Below are 14,574 nucleotides of genomic sequence, written 5' to 3'. Positions count from 1 at the left end.
TTGTTGTTAAATGTTAATCCTGAATCTAAAATCCTAGAAATGGTTACATCACCATTAATTCGTTTTTCCTTACAAATGTTAGGTTTGTTATTGTTCCTAGGAAAATGGGTCAACTAAATAAAGTAATTTCCTCAGAAAAGAAGAAAAAATTACCAATCCTCAAAAATAGGGTAAAAAAATTAAAAACAAAAAAAAACAATGATTTTGGGTTTGTTGTTGTTTGATGCAGTTGTGGTTGTCTTTGAGTAAGAAAAGAAAAAGCAAGTCCTTGGTTTCATTCCCACGAATCCCACCTTTTGCTTTTTCCCGTTAATCAAAATACACATTTCAACCCCTCCATCTCTCTCTCTTTCTTTCTTTCATCAGAAACTCAAACAGAGAAAACCCAAATCAAAAAAATACAAACTCATCATAATCCTTAATTTAATCAAACTCAGAGAAAACCCACACACCCAATATAGACTTCCTTTATATCATCATTGAGCATTTTGATGATGGTCAAGATGGTGGTGGTGGAGGAGGAAGAGGAAGGGAGGAATATGGGTTTGATATAAGGAGGAGGAGGAGGAAGATAGGCTAGGTGACTTATTTTCGATCTCTAGAGAGAGAATGAGCAGTGAACAAGTGGGTTCTAAAGCCTGGGAAACAACAGTAAGAAAATCACAAGCAGCAGTTAAGAGACGTGGGAACAGTTTATTTACAACAATGTCAGTAGCTCATGTAGATGATGATGAAAATATTATTAACACAGCAGCAGATGGTGGTGGTATTAATGGTGGTGCTGGAGGAGGAGGAGAGACTTATCGCGGAGAAAGGCTATTGTCTAATGGAGATTATTATACAGGACAATGGGCTGAACATTTGCCTCATGGTAATGGTAAGTATCTCTGGACTGATGGTTGTATGTATGTAGGTGAATGGTTTAGAGGGAAAACAATGGGTAAGGGTAAATTTTGTTGGCCATCTGGTGCTACTTATGAAGGTGATTTCAAAACTGGTTTTATGGATGGGAAAGGTACTTATACAGGTTCTAATGGTGATACATATAGAGGTACTTGGGTTATGAATTTGAAACATGGACAAGGTATTAAACATTACTCTAATGGCGATTGTTACGAAGGCGAATGGAGGAGAGGATCACAAGATGGTCATGGCAGGTATCAATGGAAGAATGGGAATCATTATATTGGGCAATGGAAAAATGGTATTATTAATGGAAATGGAACATTGATTTGGTCAAATGGGAATAGATATGATGGGTTCTGGGAAGATGGATTTCCTAAAGGGAATGGGACTTTCAGATGGTCAGATGGGAGTTTTTATGTAGGTACATGGAGTAAAGATCCTAGGGAGCAAAATGGTACTTATTATCCTTCTGGTTCATCTCCTGCCGGTAACCTTGATTGGAATCCACAGGATGTTTTTTCTGTTGATTTGAATGATTGTAAGGTTTGTCCTAGTGAGAAAGTTTCGATTATGCCTTCACAAAAGATATTAAATCTGTCTAGAATGGATGGGGATCAACATAAAAGGAGAACATCAAAGGTTAATGATTCAACTGGGAGGTTGAGGAGAACATCAGTTGATGGTAAGGTAGGATTTGATAAAATTTGTATTTGGGAGTCTGAAGGGGATATTACTTGCGATATTGTTGATGGGAATTCGATTATTGGAAACAATGAAGATGATGGTTTGGTCAGTCTCCAGCTTGAAGATACGGATCCGCGAGGTCCAAAGCAGCAGCTTATGAGATTTCAGCCTAAGGAAATGAAGAGACAGGGAGTCACTATTTCTAAAGGGCATAAAAATTATGAGCTTATGCTTAATCTGCAGTTGGGTATCAGGTATAACTGAAATTTATTGATTTCTAATTCTGTTTTTCATGTTTCCTAATTGACTACTTGGTGATTTTTTTTTTTTTTTTTTGTTCTCTTTTGAGGTCTTTGCATTCTTGATAGTGCCTTCTTGGACTTATTGTTAGTGTTAAAATTGTTGTTGATTGTAGGAAGTTGAAAGAATGGCTTTGACTTCATCCAAAAAAAAGAACTTTGTTTGTTTGTTAGTTTCTGTTTTTTGTTCATCTAGAATGGATCTCTTGTAACTCCACATTCAACCATGGCTTCATGCCCCAATTATCTGACAACTATTTTGGCTGAGGAATATTGTTTTGCTTTGATCTATTTAGTCAGACTGAATTAGGAGCCGGATGCCTCTTGTGATTCTATTACCTTTCCATTTGTGCTTTCATTTACCAAATTGAAAATTTGATTGTCATAGTCACACTTGTATGTAAAACTGGCTAAATTGGAAAAACATGCAAACCAGTGCATTTAAGCAATTCAGCTCTCCTTGCTGATTTGTTTTCTTTCTCATTATATTTGTCTGTTTATGATATAACATGAGCTATGTGCTACCAAATTTGAGCAGGTTATCTTTGTTACTCACTATTGACATACGATACAACGCTTGTGCAGGCATTCTGTAGGAAGACCTGCTCCATCTTCATCTCTTGATCTGAAATCCTCCGCTTTTGATCCCAAGGAAAAAGTTTGGACAAAGTTTCCCCCTGAAGGAAGCAAATATACTCCACCACATCAGTCCTGCGACTTCAGGTGGAAGGATTACTGTCCGTTAGTTTTCAGGTCAGGATTTATGTATGCGTACCTGCTGGGATAGGTTTGTTCCTGTTGTTGTGCATGTATATTGCCTTCGTCTCCTCCTGACTGTTTATATTGACTTGCATTCAGGACTCTACGGAAGTTGTTCAAGGTGGATCCAGCTGATTATATGATATCTATTTGTGGAAACGATGCACTTCGAGAACTCTCTTCTCCAGGAAAAAGTGGAAGTTTCTTTTACTTGACAAATGATGACCGCTACATGATTAAAACGATGAAGAAGTCTGAAGTAAAGGTGGGTTCCTCGTTTTCTTTTTGCTCGCAAAATAGTGAAAGCAAAAATGAATTCCAAGGATCTAAGGTAGTCTGTTTTCATTGATTTGAGCAGGTACTATTAAGGATGCTACCAGCTTATTATAATCATGTTCGTGCATTTGAAAATACTTTAGTGACCAAATTTTACGGTCTCCATTGCGTAAAGTTAACTGGAGCTGCCCAGAAAAAGGTAAGGATGAGGCTACGACGTGGTCCACACCATAAAACTTCCTGCAGAAATTTCTAAATTTGACAATTCAGTTTCCAGTTGTCCTAAAATTGAAATTTTTTGATTGGTGAACCCAGGTTCGGTTCGTCATCATGGGGAATTTATTTTGTACAGAATACACCATTCACAGACGCTTCGACCTAAAAGGGTCGTCACATGGGCGTACAACAGATAAGCCTGATTCAGAAGTTGATGCAAATACAACCCTTAAAGACCTTGATCTTAATTTTATATTTCGATTACAGAGAGCATGGTTTCAAGAGCTGCAGAGGTAGTTGAAACCACCTCCATTGATTTGTATATCTATCAAAAAGAGGAAATAAGACACAAATACGAATTTTGTTTTTCATTAGCTATGTTGTCTTCTAAAGTGATTGTTGTTTAATTACAGGCAAGTTGATAGGGACTGCGAGCTTCTGGAGCAGGAAAGAATTATGGATTATAGTCTTTTGGTGGGAATTCACTTTAGAGAAGCATCATATAGTCGAGATTTACCTATGAATCCCACTGGTTGCCGAACTCCAACAGGTTTGTACTCATCTTTTCTAGAATTACTCATCCTGCTAAATTCAGCTTGAGTTTCTTACCATGTTTGAGTTTGTTTTGATCCTTTCTTATAGGTAAAGGTGACTCTGAAAATGGAGCTGTCCGACTTTCTAGAGTGGACATGGATCAGCTTCTTTTTGATCCTACACGGTAATTTCATATAGTAACAGTATGCTGTTACTTCAAAATAAACATAAATCGCGTAGAATGTACTTCTGCTCATTGAAACTAGTAAGCATGGTAATATACATAGTTTACATAAACGGCTTCTCTGCATCTTCAAGTATATTGGTGTTGCATGCTAGTGATGTTGTTTCATCCTGATGATTTTTCCCGTGTATACTTAAAACTTCACTGTAAAACTGCTTCAGGTGGGAAGCTATTAGACTGGGCATCAATATGCCAGCAAGAGTCGAACAGACAATAAGAAAAACTGACTGTGAAACTCAGTTGATTGGAGAACCAACAGGGGAATGTTACAATGTTGTTCTGTTCTTTGGCATCATTGATATACTTCAAGACTATGACATTAGCAAGAAACTTGAACATGCTTATAAATCATTTCAATATGACCCAACTTCAATATCAGCAGTTGATCCGAAGCAATATTCAAAACGCTTCCGTGATTTTGTGTACAAAGTTTTTACGGAAGACACGTGAAGAGTGATGGTGGTCAGAAATTACCTCCGAATTTCGACGAAGAATTCAGTGACTGCATCCTTCGCCAGCTCATACAGCCGAACATTTCTAGCGGCTGGTAGACGTGTCAAATGTATAGTTATAGTGAAGATCACAATCTGCTGAAAGCTGAATGGTTCTTTATGCGGATAGGGCGTTGAAAGAACCAGTTACGACGGCTGAGGTTAAACACTGGTAATGCAGAAGTCGCTCTTCTTTTCTAACTCTCCTCGTTATATATAAATTATGAAGTATATAATTCAGTACCGTTGTTAAGGCAACCACGCGAATTGTAAAATGAATTTACCCAAGGTAAATCTGTATCGAAAATCTATTCTTTTTGTACTCCGATATTTTTTATTCGTTCAACCCAGAAGATGATTTAGGATTCTGGGGTATTTCAGCGTTGAATATGAATGAGCATGTACAGAGAGGAATTAAAATTGGTTAAAGTTCATTATGTTAACATTACTCTTTCAGTGTATCCTTGATTGGTCTTCTTGATACAAATTTCCATTCTTCGCTCCTGTTTAACTAAAGATAGAACAAACGGCACAACAGCAAGGAGAATAAGGATAGTCTACGTTCATGGTTCTCAGTACTGAATGTAAGGATTAAAGTTATGGAGATCACGTTGAGGAAATATGTGTTCGGGACCTATCCAACTCCGCACTCATTTTAAGGCATGCCAATTATTGCACCTGAAGGAAATATCTGTTGGGGGTCCTATGACTCCTACCTAACTCAATCGAGTAAAGGCGTGTACTAGAGACAGACGTGGCTGGAGAGTGAAGACAGTTCTAGCATGGTTTACAAGATGGTTGTAATGTTAGTGTGTGGAATATAATCTCATAAACTCTAACCTGTTCGATGACATCGCATAAACTCTGATCTAAGTGACCAAGTCCAGGGTTTTTAATATTGAATTTAAGCATTGAAATTTTTTGCGCCACGCATCCGACTCCTAATACTAGCTTAACCAAGGCTTCCCGGACCATCTCTGAACTTCTGAAGCACTAGCAAACATGCGTTCTTCATGTGCAGCACGTTATCCCTGGCCTTTACTTAATTGATAGAGAGTACAGTATACGAAAACCAATCGAATTTTTTTTCTATTGAAATAATCGAAGGGTGAGCATTAATACTGACTACCATTTGAACGGGCTCTTGTTAAAAGGTTTTGAGATTAAGATGCAAGGATTACAGGTAAGAAAGGCCAAGTTCAGGTCTGTCATGTTAACTTCAGCGGGACACTGATCTAGAACTGCGCCACTGACCTGAAAATACTAAAGGCAATAATACTTGGAGTGGAAGCAGTAGGCACAATTAGGACCATAACTGACGTGATACTTCTAAGCTCACTGTGTGAAGAAGCTATACATTGAAGCCACGGTATATAACCAAAAATCTTATGTACTGGATTCTCAAACCGTTAAAGATCCTCCTGTGTGCAGTTAGAATACAACATAATAACTGAGAGGAATTTTCCTCCCAGTACTTTACCTTCATATGAGAATTCTTTCATGTGGTACTACAACTGAACTTTCGGCAGTTATTGTTCACCGGTTGGCATTGCTATAATTATTATCATCCAAAACACTACATAAGAGGGGGAACATACAAAAAGACGGGAACCTTTTCTAAGGAAAGTAACGGATTCAGCAAGCATCCCTAGGAATCCAACTAGCAGCATAGCACCCAAGAACAATGGGGAAAAAAACAATCTGAAGAAAAACTAATACACATAAACCAATAGAAAAGGCAAATCCCAATAGATAGTGTTTGGTGTGAGGAGGTGGAATCAGCAGATTCGAAGCGGAAAAGAGAGAAGAAACTATTCTCTTGCCTTAGTAGGTGTAACCTTTAACAAACATTCCTTTCTTAGCTTCCTCATTTTCGCCTGCAGCAGAGTACCTGCCGAGCTGAGCAAGGGAATTGGCTTTAGCTCGGATGAGTAGTGCTTTCTGTGCAGCTTCGATATTCTCAGGGCGTCCTTGCCATGCCTTCAGCACAGAGTTCTGAAGTGCACGAGCATATGAGAATGACACGTGCCATGGGTTAGGGCTCTGGTTCATTGCATTCAAGTTTAGGGTTGCTTCGACTTCAGACTGTCCACCAGATAAGAACATAATTCCAGGAACAGAAGGAGGCACTCTCCTCCTAAGCATTGTAAGGGTGTTTCTGGCAACAGTGTCTGGGGAAGCCTTGTTTTTGTGTTCGGCACCTGGGGTTACCATGCTGGGTTTAAGCAAAATGCCTTCAAACACAACGTTGTTTTGTGCCAAGTAATAGAACACTTCTGCCCACACCTGCTCGGCTACCTCCAATGACCTTTCAATAGGGTGGTCTCCGTCGAGTAGAATTTCAGGTTCTACTATTGGCACCAAACCGTTATCCTGCATCATGTTTTCAAGAGTAAAGTCTTTAGGGTTAATTCCAACATTGATGAAACCTAATCCCCGCAGCTAAAAGTTAAAAACTAATCACAGACTCCACAATACCTAAACTTTCTTATTAGAGAAAGATCAATTATACCTGAGCAATGGCAGCATAACGAGCAAGTCCCCATGCGGCTTCTTTAACAGCTAGTGCAGAAGGGCCACAAGGAATACTAACCACTGTCCTCCTGAAAGTTTTCAATGTGGGCTAAATGAAATGTGATGGAAAAATAAAATAACAATCATACAGAAGATTCTAACTAATAAACATGCACATATCACTCATTCAAAGTATATCGAGCAGAGGGTTTGGTGATGCAGGAAATCAAATAAATATTGCAACTACATAGCAGAGAAAAAAGAGGTAAAATAGATAATTACCTAGCTATAATAAAAGATAATGGACGAAATAAGGAATCTATAGACCGAAAAAGATTGTAGCTATGAGACTAACATGCAAAACCTGTTTAAGCATGATCTAGAATGACTCACCACTTGGCAAAACGAGCTCCTTGCTTGTAGTATTCAGCACATCTTGAAGCCAGTCCATCCAAACCTTGGCACCAGGACTCATTGTTGGATCCAGGTAGAGGAACCAAACCCTTTCAAATGACAACAAATGAAATATTAGCATCACAGTTACATTTTGAACCAAGCCACATGCCAGTGGGTAACTAGTAAAGACAGTTAACTAAGCATCACAGTATTATTTGATAATATAGTTTTTACCTTATCCACTTTGATTCCAGGCATAATTTTGGCTTCACGCATGACGTCTACAAATGACTTTCCATCTGTTGTTGACTGGTATAGAGTTTCCTCGAAGAGAATGGAACCAGAGATGTACTCGCCTAGACCAGGAGTTGTCAGTAAAAGTTGTCTATACGCCTGTCTGTTGGGTTCTGTATTGTCCAACCCAATTGATGCAAGTCTCTTCCCGACTGTTGCACTAGACTCATCAATGGCAAGAATACCACGTCCAGGAGAAGCAATGGTTTTCTGAACATAAGAAGAAAAAAAACATTTACAAAACAATATATCCACTCACTGAAATGACAACGAAAAATGAATATTTTACCACACTAATACAAAATGTAAAGACCAAGACATCCTAGCTTTCCACCATTAGATTCATGATTGCCTGAATTAATTTATATTCACTACAGTCTACAGTTAAATTCAATCAGAATACTACTTGTTAAGGTATGAATTGACATAAAACATATTCATAAAGGACAATCTGGGTAACTAATATAAAAAACAAAAACTAAAAGGAAAATATCCTACCAACAACAACAACAACAACAAAAAAAAAAAAACTCACGGGGTAATTCCAATTTACTAATATTCATTCCACTGATCAGTCAATTCTCGGAACACACCAAATCTAGGTTTCCAAAACGGGGGAAATTCAACGATCTAGATTATACAAGCTAAAAATTCAAACCCTAGCTCAAATCTTAACCCAGGATCACTAAAAATGAAAATCAGGAGAGATGATTAATCCCAGGGCATAAACAACCCAAAACACAGATCAGATCAGGTGAACAATAAACACAAAACATATAAATATAAATCAATACAAATTAAGAATTCACTTACAGCGGTTTGAACGAGTTCATCAGTGTAAGAACCAGCTCGGATCGGCATGGAAACTCGGCGTGCAGACCGAGAAAATAATGATCCATTATTTTTTTGATTGAAAGATTGTTGTCCGATCCATTGTGATGATGATGCGTTTAACTTAACGAAACTCATAGACGCCATTACTGAAAGGATTTTTTTACTTTCTCTTTCGCTCTGTTTTTATTTTTCGTTTTTAGGTCGAAAGAGTTTGCACGAACTCTCTCTCTTTATTTCTTCTTCCTATTTAAATGGCGGAAGTTTCTGAAAAGTTAGTTCTTTCTCGTTGAGTCCGTCATGGTTAGCCAAGACCGAAGTGGATTAGCTGTGTACACACGTATTAAGGTAGGTTAATGAGACCCTAGTTAATATATGTTGTTGGGATGTGTCTGGTAAAGCTTTAGTTAGGTACTGTATGTGAACTGTTATCAGCAGGGGTTATCTTGATCTACGTTTAATGAGGTTACTGGTGGTAAGAATTCAATATCAAAACAACTTGGGTTGGTAGGTAGTGTAATGGAGAGTACTTGACAATTGTCCTTTCATAGATACCAAGAAACACAGCCTCGATGATACTAACGATTTCCATGTTCACATCGTGATCATTTTTAGTTTTTTCATTTCTTTTCATTAGGGGGGAGTGTGTTAACTTCTTTCTTCTTTCTTTTTTTTTTCTTTTCGTTGATAGCATAGAATATTTATCCCTAAACTACTTAGAGCGTCCACAGTGGTGCGAGCATAACTAAAGACCAAAGACTAAAAAAAAAGATCAAATTTGGGTTTAGTCCGTCCTGTGGCGTAGCGGGTGACGAGTAAATTTGGTCGCGCGTTGATATAAAGTCCGCTTCATCGTCTAGCGTAGATAAAGATTACGCCTGGTATGGGGCATTGATAAAGATAACGCCTGGTATGGGGCGTTGATAAAGATAACGCCTGTATGGGGCGTTAACTATAGCAACGCCTGGTGTGTGGGACGGAGATTATACGTTCGCTGACAATTCAAAAAAAAAAAAAAATGGGGCGTTGATAAAGACAACGCCCCAAGCAAAGTTTTCAAAACTTTGTGAACAACAGTATATGACTATATCAACGCCTGGGTGTCGGGCGTTAACTTTACGTACGCCCCATCCAGGCGGACATTATACCAACGCTCCATGCCAGGTGGACATTATACCAACGCCCCATTCAGGCGGACATTATACCAACGCCCCATCCAGACGGACATTATACCAACGCCCTGCATCAGGCGTTAACTTTACGAACGCGCGGCTACAGGCGGACATTATACCAACGCCCGTCTGGTAGGCGGACATTATATAAACGCCCGACTATATTTGGATTTGGTCTTAATCGCCGACCAAATTTGGTCCGAGTTTTACTCTTTGATCAAATTTTGATCGATGGTCCGTCCCACTACGCCAGCCCACTCGACACCAAATTTGGGTTTAGTCGTCCACTGCAGTTGCTCTTAGTAAGAGCAAATCCAACAACAAATTTGTCAGTTTTACACCTATAATGTAACTGGCAAACCCGGATGGACAAACCTCTAACTAAATGTTTTGTTCATTGCAGTTCAAAGTGAGTCGAACGAATTAAACAGAGACGATCGGGGTGATCTGGACCGAACGGCTCACATTGAGTCGGTCGGTTGAGATTGAGCCGACAACGGCTAGTCCATCCAACGACTACCAATACCCTTTCTATAAATTAATTTGATTTCAACTCCAAAATCACATCTCTCCACCTTCTACACCTATAAATTCTTCAGAGTTTGTGCTCCTAGTTTTTTTCTATAAGAAAATTTAGCAATTTCCACAGTTTATGTTTTTCAAACAAGAGATAATATCAATGGCGTTACGAGTTTTACGCAAACGACTTTCTGACAACAAGTTTTTGCAATGTTCGCTACAGAAACGGGAAACCTGAGAAACCGTGATACTCATGGATTGTCTCATCGTTTTGCTTTAATTGCTCATGTTGTCAACCAATTTCTTGGTATGGTAATGGAAGTCAACCGAAATAGGTTTAACGGTGAAACTGAAGTTGAATTTATCCAAGGACCTGCAGCGCAGTGGTGGGAAACCAACGGGAGACCTTTTCAATATTTAGCTTGTTTTAATATCCTTAGAGAATTTCAAAGGTTCAACCCCTTCTGCCTTCTAGATACTCCACCAGCCACTCCCCAAGTTGTTTCACCAGCCGCTCCATGAAGCAGGATGTTTTATTACCTTGTTTTTATACTTTAGTAATTAAGTCTAAATGTAACGCTTAATGAAAGCTAACGTGAGACTAATATAACGTTTAATGGAATCTAATGTTGTTTGATATAAATATAAGAGTGGTGCAAATACAAAGACATTTCCATTAATTAAGCTAATGATAACATAACGATGGTGGAATCAGTTCATACACTTAATCAGTACACTCCAACTTAAAACACGAAATACATTCCTAAAAGTGTTTTCCGTATGTGTCTTCTTCTGTAGAAGTATGCAAATGCATAAAAATTTTACAACCAGGGCTTGAGCATTGACTAATCATTTGTTTTGTGAACTCTACTTCTCCGCAGTGGTCGTGTTGTGGCTTCTTCAACCTGGCTTTAAGTTTCAATTTTTCCACGATTCTGCTACCTTTTCATCTTCTTGCTCCTTCATAACATCAGCTAATATTCGTGCTTCTTCACGACAGTTAGCATCCTGAGATTGCAAATGTTAGAGCATTGCTCGGTCGAACTCACAAGTGTTGCTATATCAAGCTTGTTGTCAAATTAAGTTGCCAAAACTATATCTTGATTTTTAATCTACAATTAGTTAACTCTCGGTCTAGGATAGTGGAGTTGAGAAACGAACCAATCATCATTTCCGTTCTACCGTTTGAAGACGAAGATCAACCGAGACTTTTGGATAACTTCATCAACAAAAGGTAAGTTAAGACTAAACCACCTATTTCTCAAGTTATATTCACCTTTTTATCCTTGAGACAATTGTCGCATAACTAATTAGACTAGCTTGCATAGACAAGAATTTCGAGTTGAGAACTAATTATTTAGTTTACGAATTTCTCGAAATATAATGACTACACTTAATGAATATTTGTTCATACTTGATCAAATTCGGTGGAGAACAATTTATTGTTCGAAATCAAATCATGATTCAAGTTCATCATTCGAAAATAGCCTGGAAAAGTGATATGTGTCATTGATGTTATTCAGGAATGTTTCGAATTTATTTTAGAGAAATATAAAACTACTATATTCGGAATACAGGACAGTGTTATCAATCTTACAAACTGAGAAAACTGTTATATGTCTGAAGCTGTATTACATGTATTCGTACACATAACGGAGTAGCAATATATCGATTTCAGATTTGTTTCGAATTGATTTTAGAGAAATATAAAACTACTATATTCGGAATACAGGACAGTGTTATCAATCTTACAAACTGAGAAAACTGTTATATGTCTGAAGCTGTATTACATGTATTCGTACACATAACGGAGTAGCAATATATCGATTTCAGATTTGTGTGATGTACATCATGGAAAAATCTGCTTGTTTTGTGATCTGGATAGGAATGTATATTCGTATACAAACCATTTTGGAACTGTGGAAAGGGAACCAGGTTAAATAATCAAACCGGTACGCGAGTCAAAATAATTCTATGTTCTAGAAACAGTTTAGTACGCAAACCGATACGCAAGCTGAATGTTTTGTGAACTCCGGATCCGGAAAAGGTCTTAAGTTTGCAAACCGGTACGTGAAAATAAAAAGTTCTGAAGACTCCGGAACTTTAAGTTGGTTCAAAGTTTGCCAACCGGTACGTGAACTGAAAAGTTTTGAAGAGTCCGGAACTTGGTAATTACATAAGTTTGCAAACCAGTTTATGAACTAAAAAAGTTTTGTAGACTCCGGAACTCGGTAATTGCATATAGGTTTGCAAACCGGTCCGCATACTGTGACTCATCCGATTCACGAACGGTTCAAGTAATTGTACTTTGTGCATTTACAAACTATGTTGATTATGATTCAATTGGAATTAAATTATTTCTATGAAGTAATTTGCATTTGATCAATTCTCTAATTAACACTAGACTCATTTGATCACATAATTGTGACTCAATATTAATGTCTTAGTGAACATGAAAATGAGTGTTAAGCTTTTAAAGTTCAAATCGGCTAGTTTCGGCTAACCATGTTGAACATAGTCTTTATACACGGTTCGGTTACGGTTTACCAAACCATAGTGTATATCTTGTATATGTGATAAGATTCAAAGCTTTCATATAATGGTGAATATTGATTGCTTGGTTCCAAAGCTTTCTTAGCTTAAACCTAAAGCAACCTAGGCTTTGAAGTCTATATACGGGAAACTCTTGGCAACTGGGATCTTTGAATCCGGACACTACTTTTTGGTGTGTCCTAGTTGTATCTATAGTCGTCCTCTCCGGAAACCCTTTTAAGGTTTAGCAACTACAAGGACTTCATTGGTATTCGTGAAGTCAGGTCCAGTTATCTTTTATCTTGATAACTTGAGTATCCTGAACTTGATTGTTTGTAGATCCTTGCTCTATAAATCAAGATAGATATTAATCAACAAAGTCTCTTCCTCTCGTACTTTGTTGATTCCGCAAGTTTTATACTTGTGAGGTGAATAATAATCTAGGTTGCACTTCGGGTTGCATAAGTCAGGATTTTTTAGGATAGCCTGCAGACATTTGTTTAAGTTGCTATCGATTATCATCACCTCGATCTATCGTTTGATCTGATCATCCGTTTAGATCGTAAATCAGGAAATCAATTATAAGCTTAATCTGTGGGAGGACGATTTGGTTCAAAGTCTTCAGTTAAGTTGAAGCAACTCTTAGTTGGTGTGAGACCGTCTAAGGATGCGCAGAGTCCTGTTGGGATTCAATAGGCGTAAGGAGCGCGAATCAGTGGGAGACTGAGTTCAGGCTCAAATACATTCCAGGCCGGAGTTAATTGGTAGTAGGCTAGTGTCTGTAGCTGCTTAATACCGTTTGGTGTTCAATCTGGACTAAGTCCCAGGGTTTTTCTGTATTTGCGTTCCTCGTTAACAAAATTTCTGGTGTCTGTGTTATTTATTTTTTCGCATTATATTGTTTATCTTTATAATTAAAATATCGCTGGTTGTGCAGTGATCCATAACAGTATCTTGGTCCAACCTTGCTAGTTGGATAAAACTTTATTGATCCTTGGACATTGGTCTTTGGTACCGTCCAAGAACTCTCTTTGTAGTTAAGTTCACGGATTCAATTCTGTAAACGTTCTAACAACAATAGAGAGAGAGAGAGAGAGAGAGAGAGAGAGAGAGAGAGAGAACTATAAACACTTTCCTTGATTGAGTTTTTACTCTCGGAGCTGTGTTGAGTTTGTCCATACATATTACCTAAGAAAAAGTTGGTGGTGTATTTTGGTAATCCCAGCACTTTCAGTTGGTATCAGAGCAGGCAAACACGTTAAGACCCAATAAGTCTGTGTTTGAAGCAGTCTGACTATATGGATATAGACGAAATCTCTACAGACGCACAACAGAATTCCTTAGCGATTCTTCAGGATCTATTCTCCTCGAGACTTTGTGTCTCACCGGATGATCTCAGTTCACTTAATATTTCTAATATCTTGAGTGATTGTAAAGAATCGACGAGAAAAATTAAAGAATCATCTGCAATTGTTAAAAACAAGAAACGTCATGTTAAGAGTAAGAAGCTTCGATATCTTAAAAATTTGTTAAACAGTTTGTTTAAGAAATGCAACATAAGGGGATCCGTTGACGAAGATCTTTTTATGGCTTTTGAAAAAACATTTAAGTTCTTAGAATACATTGATGTAATCATAAGTAAGGATGTGTCCCTTCATAGTTCAATCTATGAAAAGAATTGCTATCAGTGTGGAAAACCTGGGCATGTCAGAAAAGCTTGTACAACTGCTACATTTTTTACTACTTCAGATGATATTGGTAAATCATCTCTTGATCACCATGAGGATGAAGAAACTACTTCATAAAACTATCACGCTAGGTTTGTTTGTGATTTGGTTGCTTATCAACCTCTTGTTAGCAAGATTCTGGCTCACCCCATCATGTATCAATTTAAGATGAGGAAAGTT

The 14,574-nt window shown here is 37.9% G+C and overlaps 2 protein-coding genes across 2 annotated transcripts; one reads left to right on the top strand and one right to left on the bottom strand.

The window, feature by feature from the left end:
- Positions 1-210: 210 nt before the first annotated feature.
- Positions 211-5,254, top strand: LOC113322344 (phosphatidylinositol 4-phosphate 5-kinase 6-like). The gene is made up of 8 exons (XM_026570417.1): positions 211-1,844; positions 2,475-2,642; positions 2,748-2,913; positions 3,007-3,123; positions 3,240-3,433; positions 3,554-3,690; positions 3,783-3,858; positions 4,080-5,254. Exons 1-8 carry the CDS (start codon positions 610-612, stop codon positions 4,366-4,368), a joined length of 2,382 nt encoding a protein of 793 aa, XP_026426202.1. The 5' UTR covers positions 211-609; the 3' UTR covers positions 4,369-5,254.
- A 661-nt stretch (positions 5,255-5,915) lies between these two features.
- On the bottom strand, positions 5,916-8,732 carry LOC113321482 (fructose-bisphosphate aldolase 3, chloroplastic-like). Its single transcript, XM_026569397.1, has 5 exons — positions 8,427-8,732; positions 7,554-7,823; positions 7,317-7,426; positions 6,922-7,012; positions 5,916-6,782 (listed from the first exon to the last, which is right to left on the bottom strand). Exons 1-5 carry the CDS (start codon positions 8,589-8,591, stop codon positions 6,234-6,236), a joined length of 1,185 nt encoding a protein of 394 aa, XP_026425182.1. The 5' UTR covers positions 8,592-8,732; the 3' UTR covers positions 5,916-6,233.
- Between the last annotated feature and the right edge of the window lie 5,842 nt (positions 8,733-14,574).

Source organism: Papaver somniferum, chromosome 11 (genome assembly GCF_003573695.1).
Source record: "Papaver somniferum cultivar HN1 chromosome 11, ASM357369v1, whole genome shotgun sequence".
Classification (NCBI taxonomy): Eukaryota; Viridiplantae; Streptophyta; class Magnoliopsida; order Ranunculales; family Papaveraceae; genus Papaver; species Papaver somniferum.
The sequence above is the reverse complement of the archived record's forward strand: the minus strand, read 5'-3'. Positions and strand labels throughout refer to the sequence as shown.